Source organism: Vanellus vanellus, assembly GCF_965231255.1.
Source record: "Vanellus vanellus genome assembly, chromosome: 23".
Classification (NCBI taxonomy): domain Eukaryota; kingdom Metazoa; phylum Chordata; class Aves; order Charadriiformes; family Charadriidae; genus Vanellus; species Vanellus vanellus.
In genome coordinates, this window is record NC_138928.1 from 7359831 (window position 1) to 7375128 (window position 15298).

General features: G+C 49.1%; 1 protein-coding gene across 1 annotated transcript in view; it reads right to left on the reverse strand.

Annotated features, from left to right (window-relative positions):
- The window catches only part of SYT6 (synaptotagmin 6), a gene marked incomplete at both ends in the record, with an annotated part of 37353 nt that extends 24792 nt beyond the window's left edge, over nucleotides 1–12561 (reverse strand). The window contains one exon of the mRNA XM_082494551.1: nucleotides 12408–12561. Coding sequence (XP_082350677.1) covers nucleotides 12408–12561 — 154 coding nt within the window. The remainder of the gene's footprint in view (nucleotides 1–12407) is intronic.
- Nucleotides 12562–15298: the final 2737 nt, after the last annotated feature.

Sequence of the window (15298 nt, forward strand, 5' to 3'; positions counted from 1 at the left end):
TCTCACTGCAGTCAATTTGCTTCTCACAAGCAGCCTAAGAGCACAGGAGCTGGACGCGTTGCGAAGCACTGCAGCAGGGGCTGCTGCTCTAACAAGATCACAGAGGTGTGAGTTGCTAGCGAGGGGAAAACACTTCATCAAGTTCTCAGCAGATGTTAAAGGACCGGGTCAGAAAACAATTATGGATTGAGCAGAGTTTCCGTCGTCCCTCAGACGTTATCTCATGCTGTGGGTGGCAATAAGGGCTGCGAGTCGGCCACCAAGCCCCGGAGAGCGCTGGGGATATCTGTCACCTGCAGCTCCACAGGTTACGAGCCCGTCTTCTTAGACCCTCCAAGCTGCCCCTATCCGGGGAGTGACCCCAGCAGCAGGAGCAAGTGCCAGATGTCATTAAGGCTCTACCTGCACCTACGGACACCCCGCTCACACCAACAGGAGCTTGGCTGCTTCTCAGGTGTCCACCACCTGCCCGAGGACAGTGCCGCATCCATAGAGCACGTGGGAGAGGAAAACAAAGTCACAGAAATAGTTGGTACCACGACTGATCCAGAAAGAAACAAATCAGGGTGGTTTTGTCTCTTGGTAATGTAGGAGTCACTGATTATTCCTCTCAGCCGCCCAGTGCAGCAGAATGTTAAGAAATATGCAGACACCCTGAGAGACGCCTGCACCGTGTGCGCTCCCACAGCAAAGAAACACTTTGCAGTGTTTCTCCCAGTGAAGGCAAGCAGCGGTTTCAGCTGCTTTTTGCTGCAGAGCATACTCAAATCTTGTTTTGTTACTCTACATCAGCCACAAGTAATTCCGCTGAAGACAGCACAATGAAAGTGAATTGAAAGCAATGTGAAAGCAGGGAGAGTTTTCACGGACTGCTTTACACGCAGAGAACTTTCACACTCAGTTCATCATAAGTAGCTCAACAGCAAACCCCCAGCAGAGGGGCGGAACTGCTCATGAGATGAACACTGCAGATGTTCTGAGAGGAAACATTCACAAAGTCTCTGAAATGTCCCCTTGGAGGCTCTGCAAACTCAACCTTCCTCCTGTACGAAGCTAGAAGGAGATTTATCCTGTTCACGTGCTTCCTCAGCCCCCGGACACGGAGTCTCACACTATCAGCTCCCACCAGCTCCTTCCTGCCAGCACGGCTCCACAGGAGCCCAGGCAGAGCCCCCTCGTCTCCTCTGCACACCCAGCTATGCAACGGATTATAGGAAGACAGAGACACGAACACTCAACTGTCTATGCCAAAGTTTCAGTTAGAAAAAAACTTAAAAATTAATTTGCTGCTACCACAGGGTTCCTGCCCTGCAAGAGCTTACTGGAATGCAAACTATAAGCTTCAAAGGCAAGGATGAATCAGAAGCTATTTTGAGAGTAATTATATAAGATTATAAAATTCAAACCATCTCATTATTGCACGTTAAGTATGAAGACAACCTGCTTCATAAGGAGACCTGGCAGGGATCTCGAGTTTCAAGCAACTATGATCTATGGTGCAAGTGCAAACAGCAACCTCATAACTCCAGTCCAGACAAAACTTCCTTCATTAAGCAATGCCAGGGATTTTTTCACTACTTACTGTAATTCTTTAGGGGACACAGTTCTATGGCTGGGAGAATAACTAGAACATGAGACATGGACAACTTAATGCAAAGTTTTGCTCCTTTAACAGTTGTGTAATTTGTTGTCCTGGAAACCAGTTATCAGCTTGTTAGTGACAGTACTTACAAATTCCCAAATTTTATAAATTCCAGTTCAAATTATAATTAAGGAGAAAACATTTAAGCAATAAATTTGCACATGGAATAAAGTACTATTCCAGCAGCTCCAGCTGCAGCTGCAAGGAGCAGCCTGGGTGTGGAAAACCCAACTCGGTTCCCCCGTGCTGTGATGGAGACTGTCCTGGGACACCCCCCAAGCAGTTACCTGCATTGTGCACTGCCCACAAGAAGGAGAGCGAGCTGTTTTCATTTCTGCTTACGTAGCCAGGCTACAGCTGAAGCTCCTGCCATGTCTCAGCTTGGAGGAAGCGGGCGTGCAGGTGGGGGCTGCGAGCTGCTCGCTCCCTCGGGGAGGGCAACGCGTCTGCCGTCCTCGTCCTCGCTGCGTCCCAGTGCCCGGTGCCTCGGGAGGGACCTTCACACCTGATGGTCTGAGTCAGCTGATTAGGCTAAAGTGCATTAAACAGAGAAAACGTGGGGAAAACAGAGGCTATCGTACCCTTTACTACCTGGAGTTTTTCAATTTGTGGTTTGGTACTTTTATCACCTGGGGAAGAGACAGTAAACGCACCCAGATACAGCAGAGGGAGGTGCACTGGTCCCCCAGGCTGAGTTTAAAAAAGCAGATGAAAATCTGAACAGAATAATTCAGAGGGAGACACCAAAGGTGATTTTCAAGTGCAGAGTCGACAATGAGGTACTTTACACATATGTATATATATATAATAAAAAAAGAAAATATAAACACATACATATCAAAATGCGTAACACTCCAAACAAAGGAATGCAACGTAAGAGGAGAACGCGGTAGCCTGGAGCTTGTGCTTTGCTCACTGAAATAGAATAAAGATTTAATTGCAAAAAAACCCCAAACCAAAACAAAAAAAAGCAAAGGATCATAAATAGCTGACAAGCAAAAGACATCTTCATGCCTACTACATACAGGAGAAGCCTCCACCATATCAGGTTCTGGACAGCCAAAACACAACCCAGAAATACTGTGCAACCTTAACAAGAGCTCAGCGAAATCTCTGCTAAGCAATAACACCAAATACATGTGACAGAGGGATTGCCACAGGAATCGCTGAATTTTTGTGGTAAGATATACTCAGTTCTTTGCTCATTTAGACTGCGGCAATCACAATGGCAAGCAGGTTGAAGAAGTCTGAAGTAGTCCGCAATCAGCTGCAGTTTGGACTGCGTTAGGCAGAACAGTCTGCGCCTCCTGCGCACCGAACACGCAGGGCGCAGGGCAGCCACCCTCCCCTTAGAGACGTTTGCTCACTGACCACCGCAAGTCAGACACTCCTGTGCCTACAACCTTTTTCTAAAAAAAAAAGTTATTTCCAGCCACGGGACTTTTTGGATCCAGGGCCATCTTCTATGGAGGAAAGAAAATCAGACTTTCAAGCTTCAAAAAAGACAGCCCATTCCTTTCCCTTAGTCACCTCCTTCAGACTGAAGGTGACGTGTTGCTCAGTGAAAGCCCACATAAGCTGAACATCTTTAAAAACCCAGATCAGTTCATGGCTGACATGGATTAGAAACAGAAAAGAAATCTCAAATCTGTCTGGGTGGGAAGATCCGGCCAAAATGCATTAAAACACCGAGGTCAGAACCGGAGACAGGGTTAACATGCCACGTATCACCCTGGCCGCGGGGCGTTCAGAAAAGCGACGGACACAGCAGTCACACTTGCTGTGCAGCGCAAGTCACGGTAACATCTGGAACAGACGGTACAGACGGGCCCTTAACCCATCCTCAGCCTGTGCTCCCCAGCTGTGACCTGGGGATGAAACTCCCTTCTTCCACCGTCGCTGTGCCCACCAGCAACTCGGGCTTCGCACGCAGTGCCGAGGGGCCCATATCAATACCCAGAGAAAATAACTAATACATATTAAAATGGCCGTGTCCTGGCAGAACAGCTGGATGGGAGGAGACTGACCAAAGGCTTCTGAAGACCAAATATGTTGGTATTCAGTGGTTATTGACCTGCCGATTCGGCCTTTCACTCCAGGCAGCATCAAAGGCACATTTGTTTCTCAAACTTTTGTTGGCGTGTGCAGCCAGAAGGGGAAATTTGAGCTGTCAGCAATGCAGCATTTCTGTTATCAAAAGTGACAAAAAAAGAAAAAAGATTGTTCCAAACTGAAGGAAACATTCCCCAGTGATTTAGGTCACTTTGTGTCTTAATCAACTGTTCTCTAGAGTATTATAAATGAGATAGTAAGAGCTGTCATTGCTTTATGCCTAACTGATGACAATCTAATGAACTATTTATAAGCCACACTGCATATAATTATAGTACATAGCTGTGTGCTAATCCCATGACATTTTATCACAATATGATGTAGCAACATCTGTAAATGACCCAGCAGTGCTGAACACACACGGTGCCCCTGGGCTGAGGTTAAATGACTGACACTGAGCATCCTCCTCCTCCCATGATGTGACCCCGTACACACAGGACCTGAGCCGAGCACAGAAGATGTGCCAGGGACGCCTCGCTGGGGCTGTTCCACATGGAGGGAAGTCTCTGTCCAGACCTGCTGAAGCTGAGCAGAGGTGGGCAAGAGAGCAAAACACCACAATGTGGACGCTTCTGGGATGTAGAAATACAATTGCGTTTCAAGATGGAATGCAAACAAAAGCTTCTCACAGCCATGCTGTCTCCCTTAAGTGACCAAAGACCCTGGACATTAAAATTTCCCTTCAAAAACTTGGTCAAGCCAAAGACTGTTGTGTGAGCTCAGAGTGGCCAGGCTCCACAGCGCGTCAGCGTCCGGGCTTGCCGTCTACAGTGGGGTTCAGTTTGGGAAAACACTTCCCTGCAGCTCTCTCTGTGACTCCATTTTAGTTCAAAAAAATCCCTAAAATCAGCCCAACCTGAAAAGAACTCAGGATAAAGCTTGCCTGGGAGCAGAATCGGGTCTCTTCCCATCCCATCCTGCAGCCCAGGAGGGTGAAGCCCTGCGCGAGCACTGATCCCATCCCACGGGTGCCCGGGCATCCCCAGCCCTGCGGTCCAGGGCAGGCGAGACGACACAGCTTGAGAACCCAAAAAAGCAGTGTTCAGCCAGGGGAGGACAGAAGGTCCCAAGTGTGGGACAAGACAGCCCAGAAAGCTTTCCGGAGGCTTTCCTTCAGCTGAGTGTCCCCCCGGGACATGGAGCCCCTCCAGCGCAAGGGGCTTCCTTGGCTACATGAAAGCATGATGGAAGAGCTTCATTGCCTGGACCTGCCCCACAGCAAACCCAAACCAAGGGATGCAGGATTCATCCAGAACTCCCCTGGCTCCCGATGCTGCAAAGACTGGGTGATACACAGATCTGTGTCCTCAGGAGGTCAGGCTGCCAATTAAAGCCATCTCTAAACCCGGTATGACCATGTAAGCCCATGTCATGCCCTCTTTCTCCCTCTCTCTCGACTTGTCATGCTGATAATACCTGGCTCACAAAGACAGTCTGGTCTGCATGGCAAACAGCACGGGCTTGTTTGAAGCCATCTCCGTGCGGGTGCGGAGCAGCCGGGAAGGGTCCCCCAGCCGCCCACTCGCAGACCTGCGTGGGACCGGCCGCGTGGGACCAGCCATGTGGGACCGAGACCCCGCGCTGCCCACCCGGGAATGCAGCAGTTATGAAAAGAGCATTTCTTTGTTCAAGCTCTGCTGAATGACCAGGGAACTTCCTCCCTGAATGGCTCTGCTCCTGTAATTAGCTGCTGCTGCTTCCATTAGCCGGTAAGAAAGACAGAGATCTTTAACCCCTAAAACGTAGTACGCAGCAGCCACGCGTGCAGGCTGGACTGCCTCATCCTACAGATTCATTAAATGGATTCTGAGATTCCTTTTTCCCTTTTCCAACAACTCGTATGGCTCCATGCCACGCCACTCAGAAGCCTTTTAGCATGAGCGTTTTGACCAGATGCAGAACTGAGCTCAAATAACTCTGAGCAAATGCTCACAGATGTCCAAGAGATGAAGTACTGCGTACGGCAAGAATGCAAAGGAGGAGCTCGCTGTGCTCACCTAACACTGTGTTGTTACAAGAGCACATGCATTTCTTTGCAGCAGCTACAAACATGCGTAGAAAATCAGAGTAATACTTACATTACCAGAGGCACTGCTGCGCTAGAATTTCTGGGCAATTATTATTCCATGGAACCAAATGCTCTAGGACTGTATGTCTTAATGATGGTTTTGAAAGGCTTGTATGCACTGAGCTTCTGGCACCCTGCCTTTAGTCTTCACTGTATAATTTCCTGTGATGTTGTCAAACACTAACCTGCTACAGCATAACAAACTGGACTAAATACAAAGGCGGCCTTAATTAGCACCTGCAGTTCACTGTGTACAAGACATCCTGCAGGATAACTTTCTTTTTTCCAGAGACACGGAAAATATACAGTTAATTTACGGTCACTTGAAATATCCCTTCTCTGTCCCTCTAGGATGCCATTTTGCAATGTACAAGTATAATTAAAGACAATGCATGGCAGAGAGACAAATTGCATCTGCCCAAACCACTGCCAGCATAAGTGACTGTTATGTTAGTGAGTCCACTGGATTGAAACAATACGGGCTGTTACAGACAAGCTTCCTGCTTTTACAGTACACAGATAGGAAGGAAAAATATATATTACCATCTTTGAAAAAGAAATAACAAATATTAAAGCTAGAAAAAGCTACCTAACCAGCATGAGATGGAAAGCTGGGGTCCTAAGGAAGAATATGCAGTTGTACTTAGAAACGTGAACAGTAAGAAGAAGAAACAGGTAAGAAAAGCAAGGACGGTTGAAACTATAGTTAAATGAAAAATTGTATCAGACATGAGATCCAGTTAGGGTTCTGTTTTTATCTCTGAACAATGAACGCACACATGTGAGGCTGTATGACTGTTAGCGATACATGGCATGTGCAGCAGGCTGCGCACATTGCACCGGTATGACTTCAGCAAAGCAAAGCTGTCAAGCAACAAACACCTGCAAACACAGAAATATCAGCTTCTCGGAGTCATCCCGCAAAACAAGGGGGAAGATCAGAGTCAGGCTATGCCCTGATTTGAACCAGCTAAAGCACATGTTTGGCTTCAGTGAAACGGAGGGAGAATACTGAAAGCAGAAGAAAATGTTTCAACGGCAAAGACAGAAACTGCTGAAGCAAAATGTTTGTTAAGGGAAAGAGGGGCCATTATTACGCAGAAGGGCAAAAAAAATAACAAAGTAACTTCAGAAATGTGGACTTACCAAAGCAGTATCTGCTCCTCAGCTCAGTCCTGGTCACTGTCCTCAGCCTGCTCGCACACTCAATTAACACCCGCAGCAATCTGCCTGCCTGTTTCTATGGAGTTTGAGATGCTGGTCCCTGACTATGCATGAGGCTACTGCAGCTGCACTGGAATAGGCTCCGAGGTCCGCAAAAAAACCTACAGACACGCTCAGCCTCCCTGTACGGCTTCAGGAATGAATCAACCAACAGCAATTAGGCAGACGCAAAGCTGCTTCTGTGCAGAGGTACTTACAGAGCCCCTACACACACACACTCCACACAGCTCCAAAGGTGCGTTTTATTCACCGGGACCATCACAGTGCAAAGCCAGAGGCAGCTGTAGAGTCATAGATCCACACACTTAATACAGAGACACATGTTCATAGGCAGGCTACATAGTCCATTTTTCCTAGATTTATGATGCTGGTTTCAACCTTATTCTAATACAGTTTTGCAAACCTTCCTCTGGTAGCAAGGTTTGAACCTGAAACCTTTGGGATCAGAGGACAAACCTGTTTTACTTGAGCTAGAGAGCAAATGTGCTACATATAGCTCTTTTCCTGCTGGTGGACCAGACGCTCGCAGAAGAAGGCAAGATCCGTTTTGCAAGTACATTACTCCGTGATAAGAAAGATCTTTGCCCCGAGGTGCTGCTCCTCACATGCCTGGCCTCCGGAAACATAAGCTTCAGTGATTAATATTAGCTTTGCCTGGGTGGCTTTAAACATGTTCACTGTCATATTTACTTAAAATACTCTTTTAACGGTGATTCAGAAAAGTGTGTTATTACAGCTGGTAAGCAAATTCCAGACTTGCCTGTGTTTCATCGGTAGTGACTGTAGGCATCCCATATCAGTCAATGGTCATGGCAGCAATTTTCCCATTTGTCAAACTATCCTATCACGGGATAATTTTTTCCAAGAAAAATACTCCAGAAGCAATTTCTCCATGTAAAAGTGATCTTTCCACATCAATATTTCTACAGTGAAAAAAACCCTATTGCACAAAAATTCACCCCTTTTTCTGCCTGCAGCAAGAACACTTATGTACTTGTGGGTTTAACATTTTAATAGTATTTGCAAAGTGCCAGGAGGGTGTTCAGTGCTGTACAAGATGTACTGCCTGCATCATGAAGTTTAAAAAGAACAGTTCACACAAAGGACAAAACACTAAATGTGCTCTGAATTACTGTGGGATTAGAGCACAGAAGGACAGCTGACAAAGTGTGCTGGGAAACAGAATTATTGTCAAGTCTCTTCTGGTTTTGCATTTCCCCCAGCTGTCCTTCTTCCTCTCACTTCAGGTTTCATGTCCTGCAATAGGAAGGCAGTAGAGTGTTTTGCTGGGGTGAACTGGTGCCTACGGAAGGGTTTGGGGAGGGTACACGCACTGTGCCGAGATCAACAGGGACTGCTGCGCACACAATCCTACAGTGACTTTCTGGGTAAAAACTGCAACACCCTTGCACATCACCCCTTGTACCCTGTGCTTATTCTACAGGGCAGCGAAGCTTTTCACAAATGGATACACTGAGGCAAAAGAGCCCAACGTGTTATTTAAAGAAAGTCGCAACATAGTAGTGCTGGAGCTAGAAATCAAACCCAGGGGTTTGCTCCTGGATGTGCTCTGATCCTGGTGTAAACTCCCACGCACAGTCAGCAAGCATCACCAGCCGCAGGCTCCAGCCACTCTCCATCAGCTCCACATGTTCCTCTCAGAATGACCATTTTGTCTTTAAACCCCTCTGTGGAGCCAAGCTCCCCTCTCCTGCGCCATCCCCTGTCGGCACAACCTCCCTGTCCCGGCTGGCAGCCTCTGCCCGCAGCCCGACCCAGCACTGCGCAGCCACGGGAACTGGTTCAGGTGAACGATGGGACCGAGTTAGTCTGTAACGCAATTCAGTCCGAACTGTGCAACAACCTGACCGTGCAGACAAGCACACAGCACACTGCATGGTGGCAAGAGCTGTGTGGGGCACGAGGTGCTGCCCGGTCCCCAGGGATGCTGGCAGGCTGGAGCCGAGCTGCCCGCAGGAAGGACAACGCGCTCCCTGCCCCCAGGAGCCGCCCCGGGCAGGAGCAGTAGGGCAGAGCGCTCCACCGCAGGAGCCCGTAGTGGGCCCTGGGGAGCAGGACTCAGCACCCTGTTTCCCAAAGACCCTGGAGCGTGTTGCTCTCCAACAAGCAGCTCCAATCCCACAGGCAGAGGGACCGGGTGACGCGGTGCGGCTCGCTGTGCCCAGGGCAGCGCTCCCGTGGGAACTGGGCAGCATGGGCTTCCCTGCATCATCAGCCAAGTACTTTGGCACTTCAGTAGGGCTCGTCCACAAATTTTCTGAGTGTGCTATATCCTAGAGTGCTCACTGCACCTCCAGGGCTGAGAAGCAATGTATCCATTTATTTAAGGCACATCACCGCAGTGGTAAATATTGTCCCTATATCACAGGCATTGCACTGTCTACAGCTCATGCCTGCGTACGAGTCACACTCACAGCATCACTGCACAACAGCTGAGGACTGGCAGGGAAGAGAGCTATCAGATGGAGGGAGCTACGGGGGAGGATTTTAGATAGGCACAACAAAAGGATGCTGCATCTTGCTCGATCTCAGGGCCCACAGCCAAGAGACCAGTTCTATTCCTGGCACTGCCACGGGCCAAACTGCAAGCAAAGCTCACCCTCGCATATCCACTGACGCAGCAATACCAAAATCCTCCTCATCCAAATACCTTATTTTTCTGACATATTTAGCTGCTGGATTACTAGCAGCAGCAGCAGCCTGCAGTGCTCCTTTGCCAAGTGCACAGTGTGTATGGCACACTGGAGGAACGCTGCAGCTGTATTTCTCTTATAGACTTTAAGTAGGAGAATCAGCTATTACATAACCCGAAGTACAGAAAACAGAGGAGCATCTACTTCATACACAGTAGCACTTTCCACATTCCGTCCAAAATGGTTTAAAAAAAAAAAAATCACTGCATAAAACCATATTCTGGCATATTCTTACATAAACTACTCAGTAATGTTTTTATATTCACTGTCAGATGCCCTTCAAGAAGCCTAGCAATAGTTGGCTAATTTCTTTGCAACTCCACAGCATCCCCAGAAGATACTGCTCTCCATCACTATGTGAAACACCAGTAAGAACCAAACCACCTCTCGGGGTCTGCTGGAAGCAGAGCTGTGCAGGAGCAGCGGCGGCTGCCAGCCGTGGCAGCATTAGAGAGCTCCCGTCTGCCCACTCACAAACAATGCGAACTTCATCGAGACACTTGGCAAGCCAAGCTGATTTAGCCATTAGCTAACAGATTTATCCAGGAGGTAACAAAGTGACAGAGAAGCTGTTGACTTCACAAGATGATGACAAATAGGGCCAATTTTACTCCAGCCAACTTCGGATCTGGGTTGCCGGGGCTGCGCTGCCCAGAGCTGGCGCTGCACGGCTCCTCCGGCTCCCCTGTGGGTACCGGCACGGCTCCCCGTCTCAGCCCTGTCACCATTCATCTTCGCACAACCTCGCATTTTATTTGCGTATCTTTGTGAGGAAGGACCCGATAGATCTGAACATAGGACTCCAGGCAGCCAACAGCAAATCTGCTTAACATAAGTCTTCAGTGTAAAATGGACAAAGCACAAATGCAGATAATTAGAACAACACTAATGGGAAAGGTATCTTACCACCGCGACTGTCATATTAGTTAACACTTAATGCAGAGCTGTTCCCCTTGCTGGAGCAGCTTTACATCCAGGCATTTGAGAAATATTACTACCCGTTGGGCCCAAATGGTGTCCTCAGCGCTGTCTAGACATAAAAACGGTCCCACTCGTGCAGAGCAGAGACAACAGTAATAGCTGTTAATGCGCCCAGTGCTGCCAGGCAGCCCGGCACGACTTGCCCGGGGCACTGGGGGAGAGGCTGACACTCCAACCAGAGATCAGAGCAGACAAACATTTGAGACGTTAAAGGCGCATGATGACGTGATCACGACCTGAAAATGGGGTCCTGAACAGGCTGCATACACAAATGCCAGGCAACTGTCTGTCATATCAGGGCTGACAGAACAGGAGCAGTACGGGTATTGCTGCTGCACAGAGTCAGGAAAACATAAACCTGGGTACCCAGGTAAAAAAATGGGAAGCAATGCAGTAGGTTATTTGCAATAGAGGGAACAGCTGCACTGGTGGCAACGCATAAGGACGGTACCCGCAGCGGTAAGAGGCCTTCAGAGCACACAGGTATAAAGCAACAGCGTTTTAAGCTGACGGTTAAGTCATAAGCAGAGCAGGGTGTGAAATGGAGGTGTTGGGCTGGACGCACCGGTAAAACAGCAGTGGCAGCACCACTGCGAGCAAACAGACGGAAGATGCCCAGTGAAACCAGCGCCGCCAGTGTGCCCCGGGCACCAGTCGCGTCCCAGCGCGAGACGCCAGCGGAGAGGGGCAGGAGGAGCTGAAGCAAGATGAGGCAGAAAGCTTTGGAGAGGGACTGACGGGCTACTGTGCCGCACGTGAGCTCTCCACAGGTCTCCTCTGAAGGAGAGAAGAAAAGTTACTGAAAACTTACGCTGTGAAATCAGGCTGGGTTGGTAAATCACTATCGCCAGAAACCTTCAGACGCCCTCTATGCAACTGTTGTAATACACAAACAACTTACAGCTTGTTATCAATAATGCTAAAAAGCATGGCATTTTGTTTTTTGCTCCTCAGCATTTAAGCCTGGGATGTAAACTCCCTCTGCCAATGTCTTCTGAAGTTACAGCAGAAGACCACCTCTCCGGAACAAGGAGCTGTGAGCAGAATTGTACAGAAAATGAACTGCTTTGTATTAAGAAATGCCCCTTTGCTCTTAGAGCGGTATGCTTGCTCTTGAGTCATCACTGACACACTGGTGTGTCTCCCTAGTGCTACAAGCTGGCAAGGAACAACTTCAGGCAGTTCTTAGGGAAAGTACAACAAACACACAAAAGTACATTAGGATCGCTTACCGGTAAACAAAAAATCCATGCAAGCCTTTCCTTCCTGCTGTCTTGGTTACTTAAACAGTCTTTTTACTGCTTTTTGTTTTATAAAGGACAGGAGTCTATGTTTTTAAAAAAATAATGACCTTTCACAGAAACTTTATCTCATTAACCGCCTCCGCACCCGCATGTCCCGGTAACACCCCGCCTGCCCCCGGCGCAGCTATCCCCGTCAGACTACACCCATTCACATCAACAGGTGAGGTAGTACGTGCATCCAAAACTTCACAGTGGAACATGTGTAAAGCCAAATAACCACACAGAGACACATGCCGAGACCAGACCCCAGGTCCAACACGGGGCTTGAAAACATTTCCCTCCCCTTGCGAGAGTCCTCCTGCCTTCCCCCGGCTGTTGGCACCACAAGCACTACTCCAGCAGACAGGACCAGAGTACTGTACCTGGCTCGGAGATAATCAGGCTCTGGTCAGAAGGCAGCAGGAGGAATTCCCTGCAAATGTCCAGGTCCAAGCTAGGCAGGCTCTTCTTCCGGCACAGCTCGGTGACAATGCGGACTGCCTTCTGACAGCGGCTGTCATCCTTGGTACCACTCATCTCCCACGCTGCATCCTCTGCTACCCCCTCTGCTGTCTAAGAAAGTCAAACTAGGAAAAGAGGGTTTGTTTATTTTTGGACACAGAAACACATTCACACCAGTTCCACCCCCGGCATGGCAGCACCTCGAGGGACACCCTGTGCCAGGCGGTGCTCCAGCGCCGCAAACCCTCCGGAGCGTGGGGAGCGGGAGGCTGCGCTCAGCCTCCAGAAACCACAGCCGGCTGCAGTCCTGCCAGCGCTCCCGATGCCTTATTGCCTCTGAGATCAGATATCTGTTTACTGCCAAGGCGTGTTCCAGACAAAGAACCTCCTACCAAACTCAGTTTCATGCCCTCCATACCACGTTGTTAAAGCTGCAGCCCTGATAATTCTTTTTAACTCCTTCATTGCTGCCCCCTTCTCCATTCTCAGGCGCAGTTTCAGGTCCCAGCCCCAGAGCAATTCTGCAAAAAAAGTGAATGCTGAAATCTTCTGGCTGAGGACAGCACATCATCAGACCAGAGAAACAAGAGTGCTCCCATGAACACTGCACAAACTACTTACAACTGCCAAAGGCAACATAAGAGAAGCAGCAGGTTTTATTGATTTGTTTGTATTGGTCCTAACACAACAGGCTGCAGATGGCAATAGAGATTGAGAATGCCACTGTATTTCATAATTAGATTATTTTTTTCTGCAATATTTTTTTATTCCTATTGTAATTTAGCAGACAGGTCATGCCACATGAGAGAGCTACACTTTTGAACAGAGAATATATTTGACAGGCATGGAGAAAAAAAGCAATTGTATAACAGGCAATTAAAATTATGTACAGCAGAATGGTTTCTTGCAGCTTCTGGAGCAGAGAAGCAAGTACAAACATAATGAGCATGCTGGAGAGCCAGGGCTAAAGCTGCACGGGTCCCTCAGCCCCACATCGCAACAGAGTATGTTTAGATTCATGCCACTGTGTTTATTTTGTCTGTTAATTACTTGCTGAAGCACTTTGAGCTATGGCACCAGGTGAGTCCCAGGAGCCACGCCAGGCTCCCCTGGAGCACAGGTCCTCGGACAGCCCCCAGCGCAGCCACGCAGGCTCCCGCGAGGCAGCAAACATCCCACAAGCTCCGTACCTGAATGCCCAGGCTGGGAACTCCGGGATCTACTGGGGCTGCCTCCTCCTGCCTGCTCCCTGCCCACTCCTGCTGCCCTGGACCAGCCTGGGCGCGACAGGGGACAGGCGACAGGGGGGACAGGCGAGAGGCGGGAGAGGCGCTGCCCCAGCACTGCCCCACACCTCTCCCACGGGTCAGCAGGACCGCGGCACCCTTCCACCTTGCTGCAGCGCTGCTGGGGCAGCCTGAGCGCCCGCTCCCTCGGCACTGCACGAACCCTATTGCAAACTCGCCAGCTGTGGGGTTAGTGACGCGCTCCCGACACAAAGGGCTTTCGCTGCAGCTGAGGTGCCAGTGCCATCCACGCGGTTAAAGGCATTGCTCCGACATCCCCATGCAGCTGCAAACAGGACCCGTTTGGTCATACCAGTGCCTCCTGCCTCCTTGCCCAGACCAAGGTGTTTTGGACACCTTGCCGCCGCTAGCTGAGCACTGGCTTCTGCCAAAGCGCTTTATCCAGCATGGCAACCTCTGGCTGGCTAGAGCAACTTAGCTACTGAGCACTTCTACTTCCAAAAACTTCTGTTGCCATGACAACGTGAGTGAAATCTTTTATTAAAACAGCAATATCCTACAACTGGTTACAAAAAGACACTTTTTAATTAGACACTACCACCTCCCGGTCAGTGCTGTATAACCTTCTGCTGCAGACAGTTGGAGGCGTACCTGCAGTTAGGAAGTATTTCTGGGAGTGTTTACCACATGTGAGCAAACACCAACATCACCATCCGTTTGCTGGCAGCACCACGGCTTGCAAAGGTCTGTGTTACTGCGTAGAGACTCCAGACCTTGCAATGCTGGAAGTTAAAACAGTAACTTGCCAGGAGCTCAAGCTCAGGACTCACTAAAACCACTCACCTATTTATCTTCTTAAGAAACATGGAACACAAATTGTGCTCAAAACCTGTCTTTGGAACCAATCGTTCCCATCACTGACGCCCCCAGACTTTGTCTTTCCTTATTCATTGCACAGTGTTTTTCCTTAGGCTGTACAGCCCTTCCAGAAGGGCCTTTTCCTCCCTGATTTGGGTCCATACAACATCTGCCAGGGTCTGGGCCATACCCTGCTACAGCCTCTTCGGTGTACTGAAGTATGAAGGAGTTAGGGATGGTTTTGCTTCAACTGGCGTTCAGTCCAGGACCTTTGCTAAAGTTGAACATTTGGTTTACTTCTGCCTCCTCTTCCGGGGAAGAAACTTGTCTACGTACGCTCACATATGTGAAGAAACAGTGCCACTGCAGAAGGTCCTACAGAATGTTTTTTCCACCTGTGATTGAGAATATGCAAGAGGAAGGAGACATGCACTGAGCTGAGTGCACCCTGCAGATGCAGTCCCGATGGAGCCCAGGGATTTGCAGTCCCCAGAGCAGGTTGCAAGAGCCCATAGCCATAGCCAGGGGGTCTGGGACCCCCACGGGGAGGCCGGAAGGATCAGAGGTGATGTTTGCTTGGCAACTGCGACAAAGCTTAACTGGTTTACTGTAATGAGCATGCTGCTCACCTGGCCAGGTTAATAACATCAGTCAGCACACAAAGAAAAAACAAAACAAGAGACTACAAAGGTTATGTTACAATCACC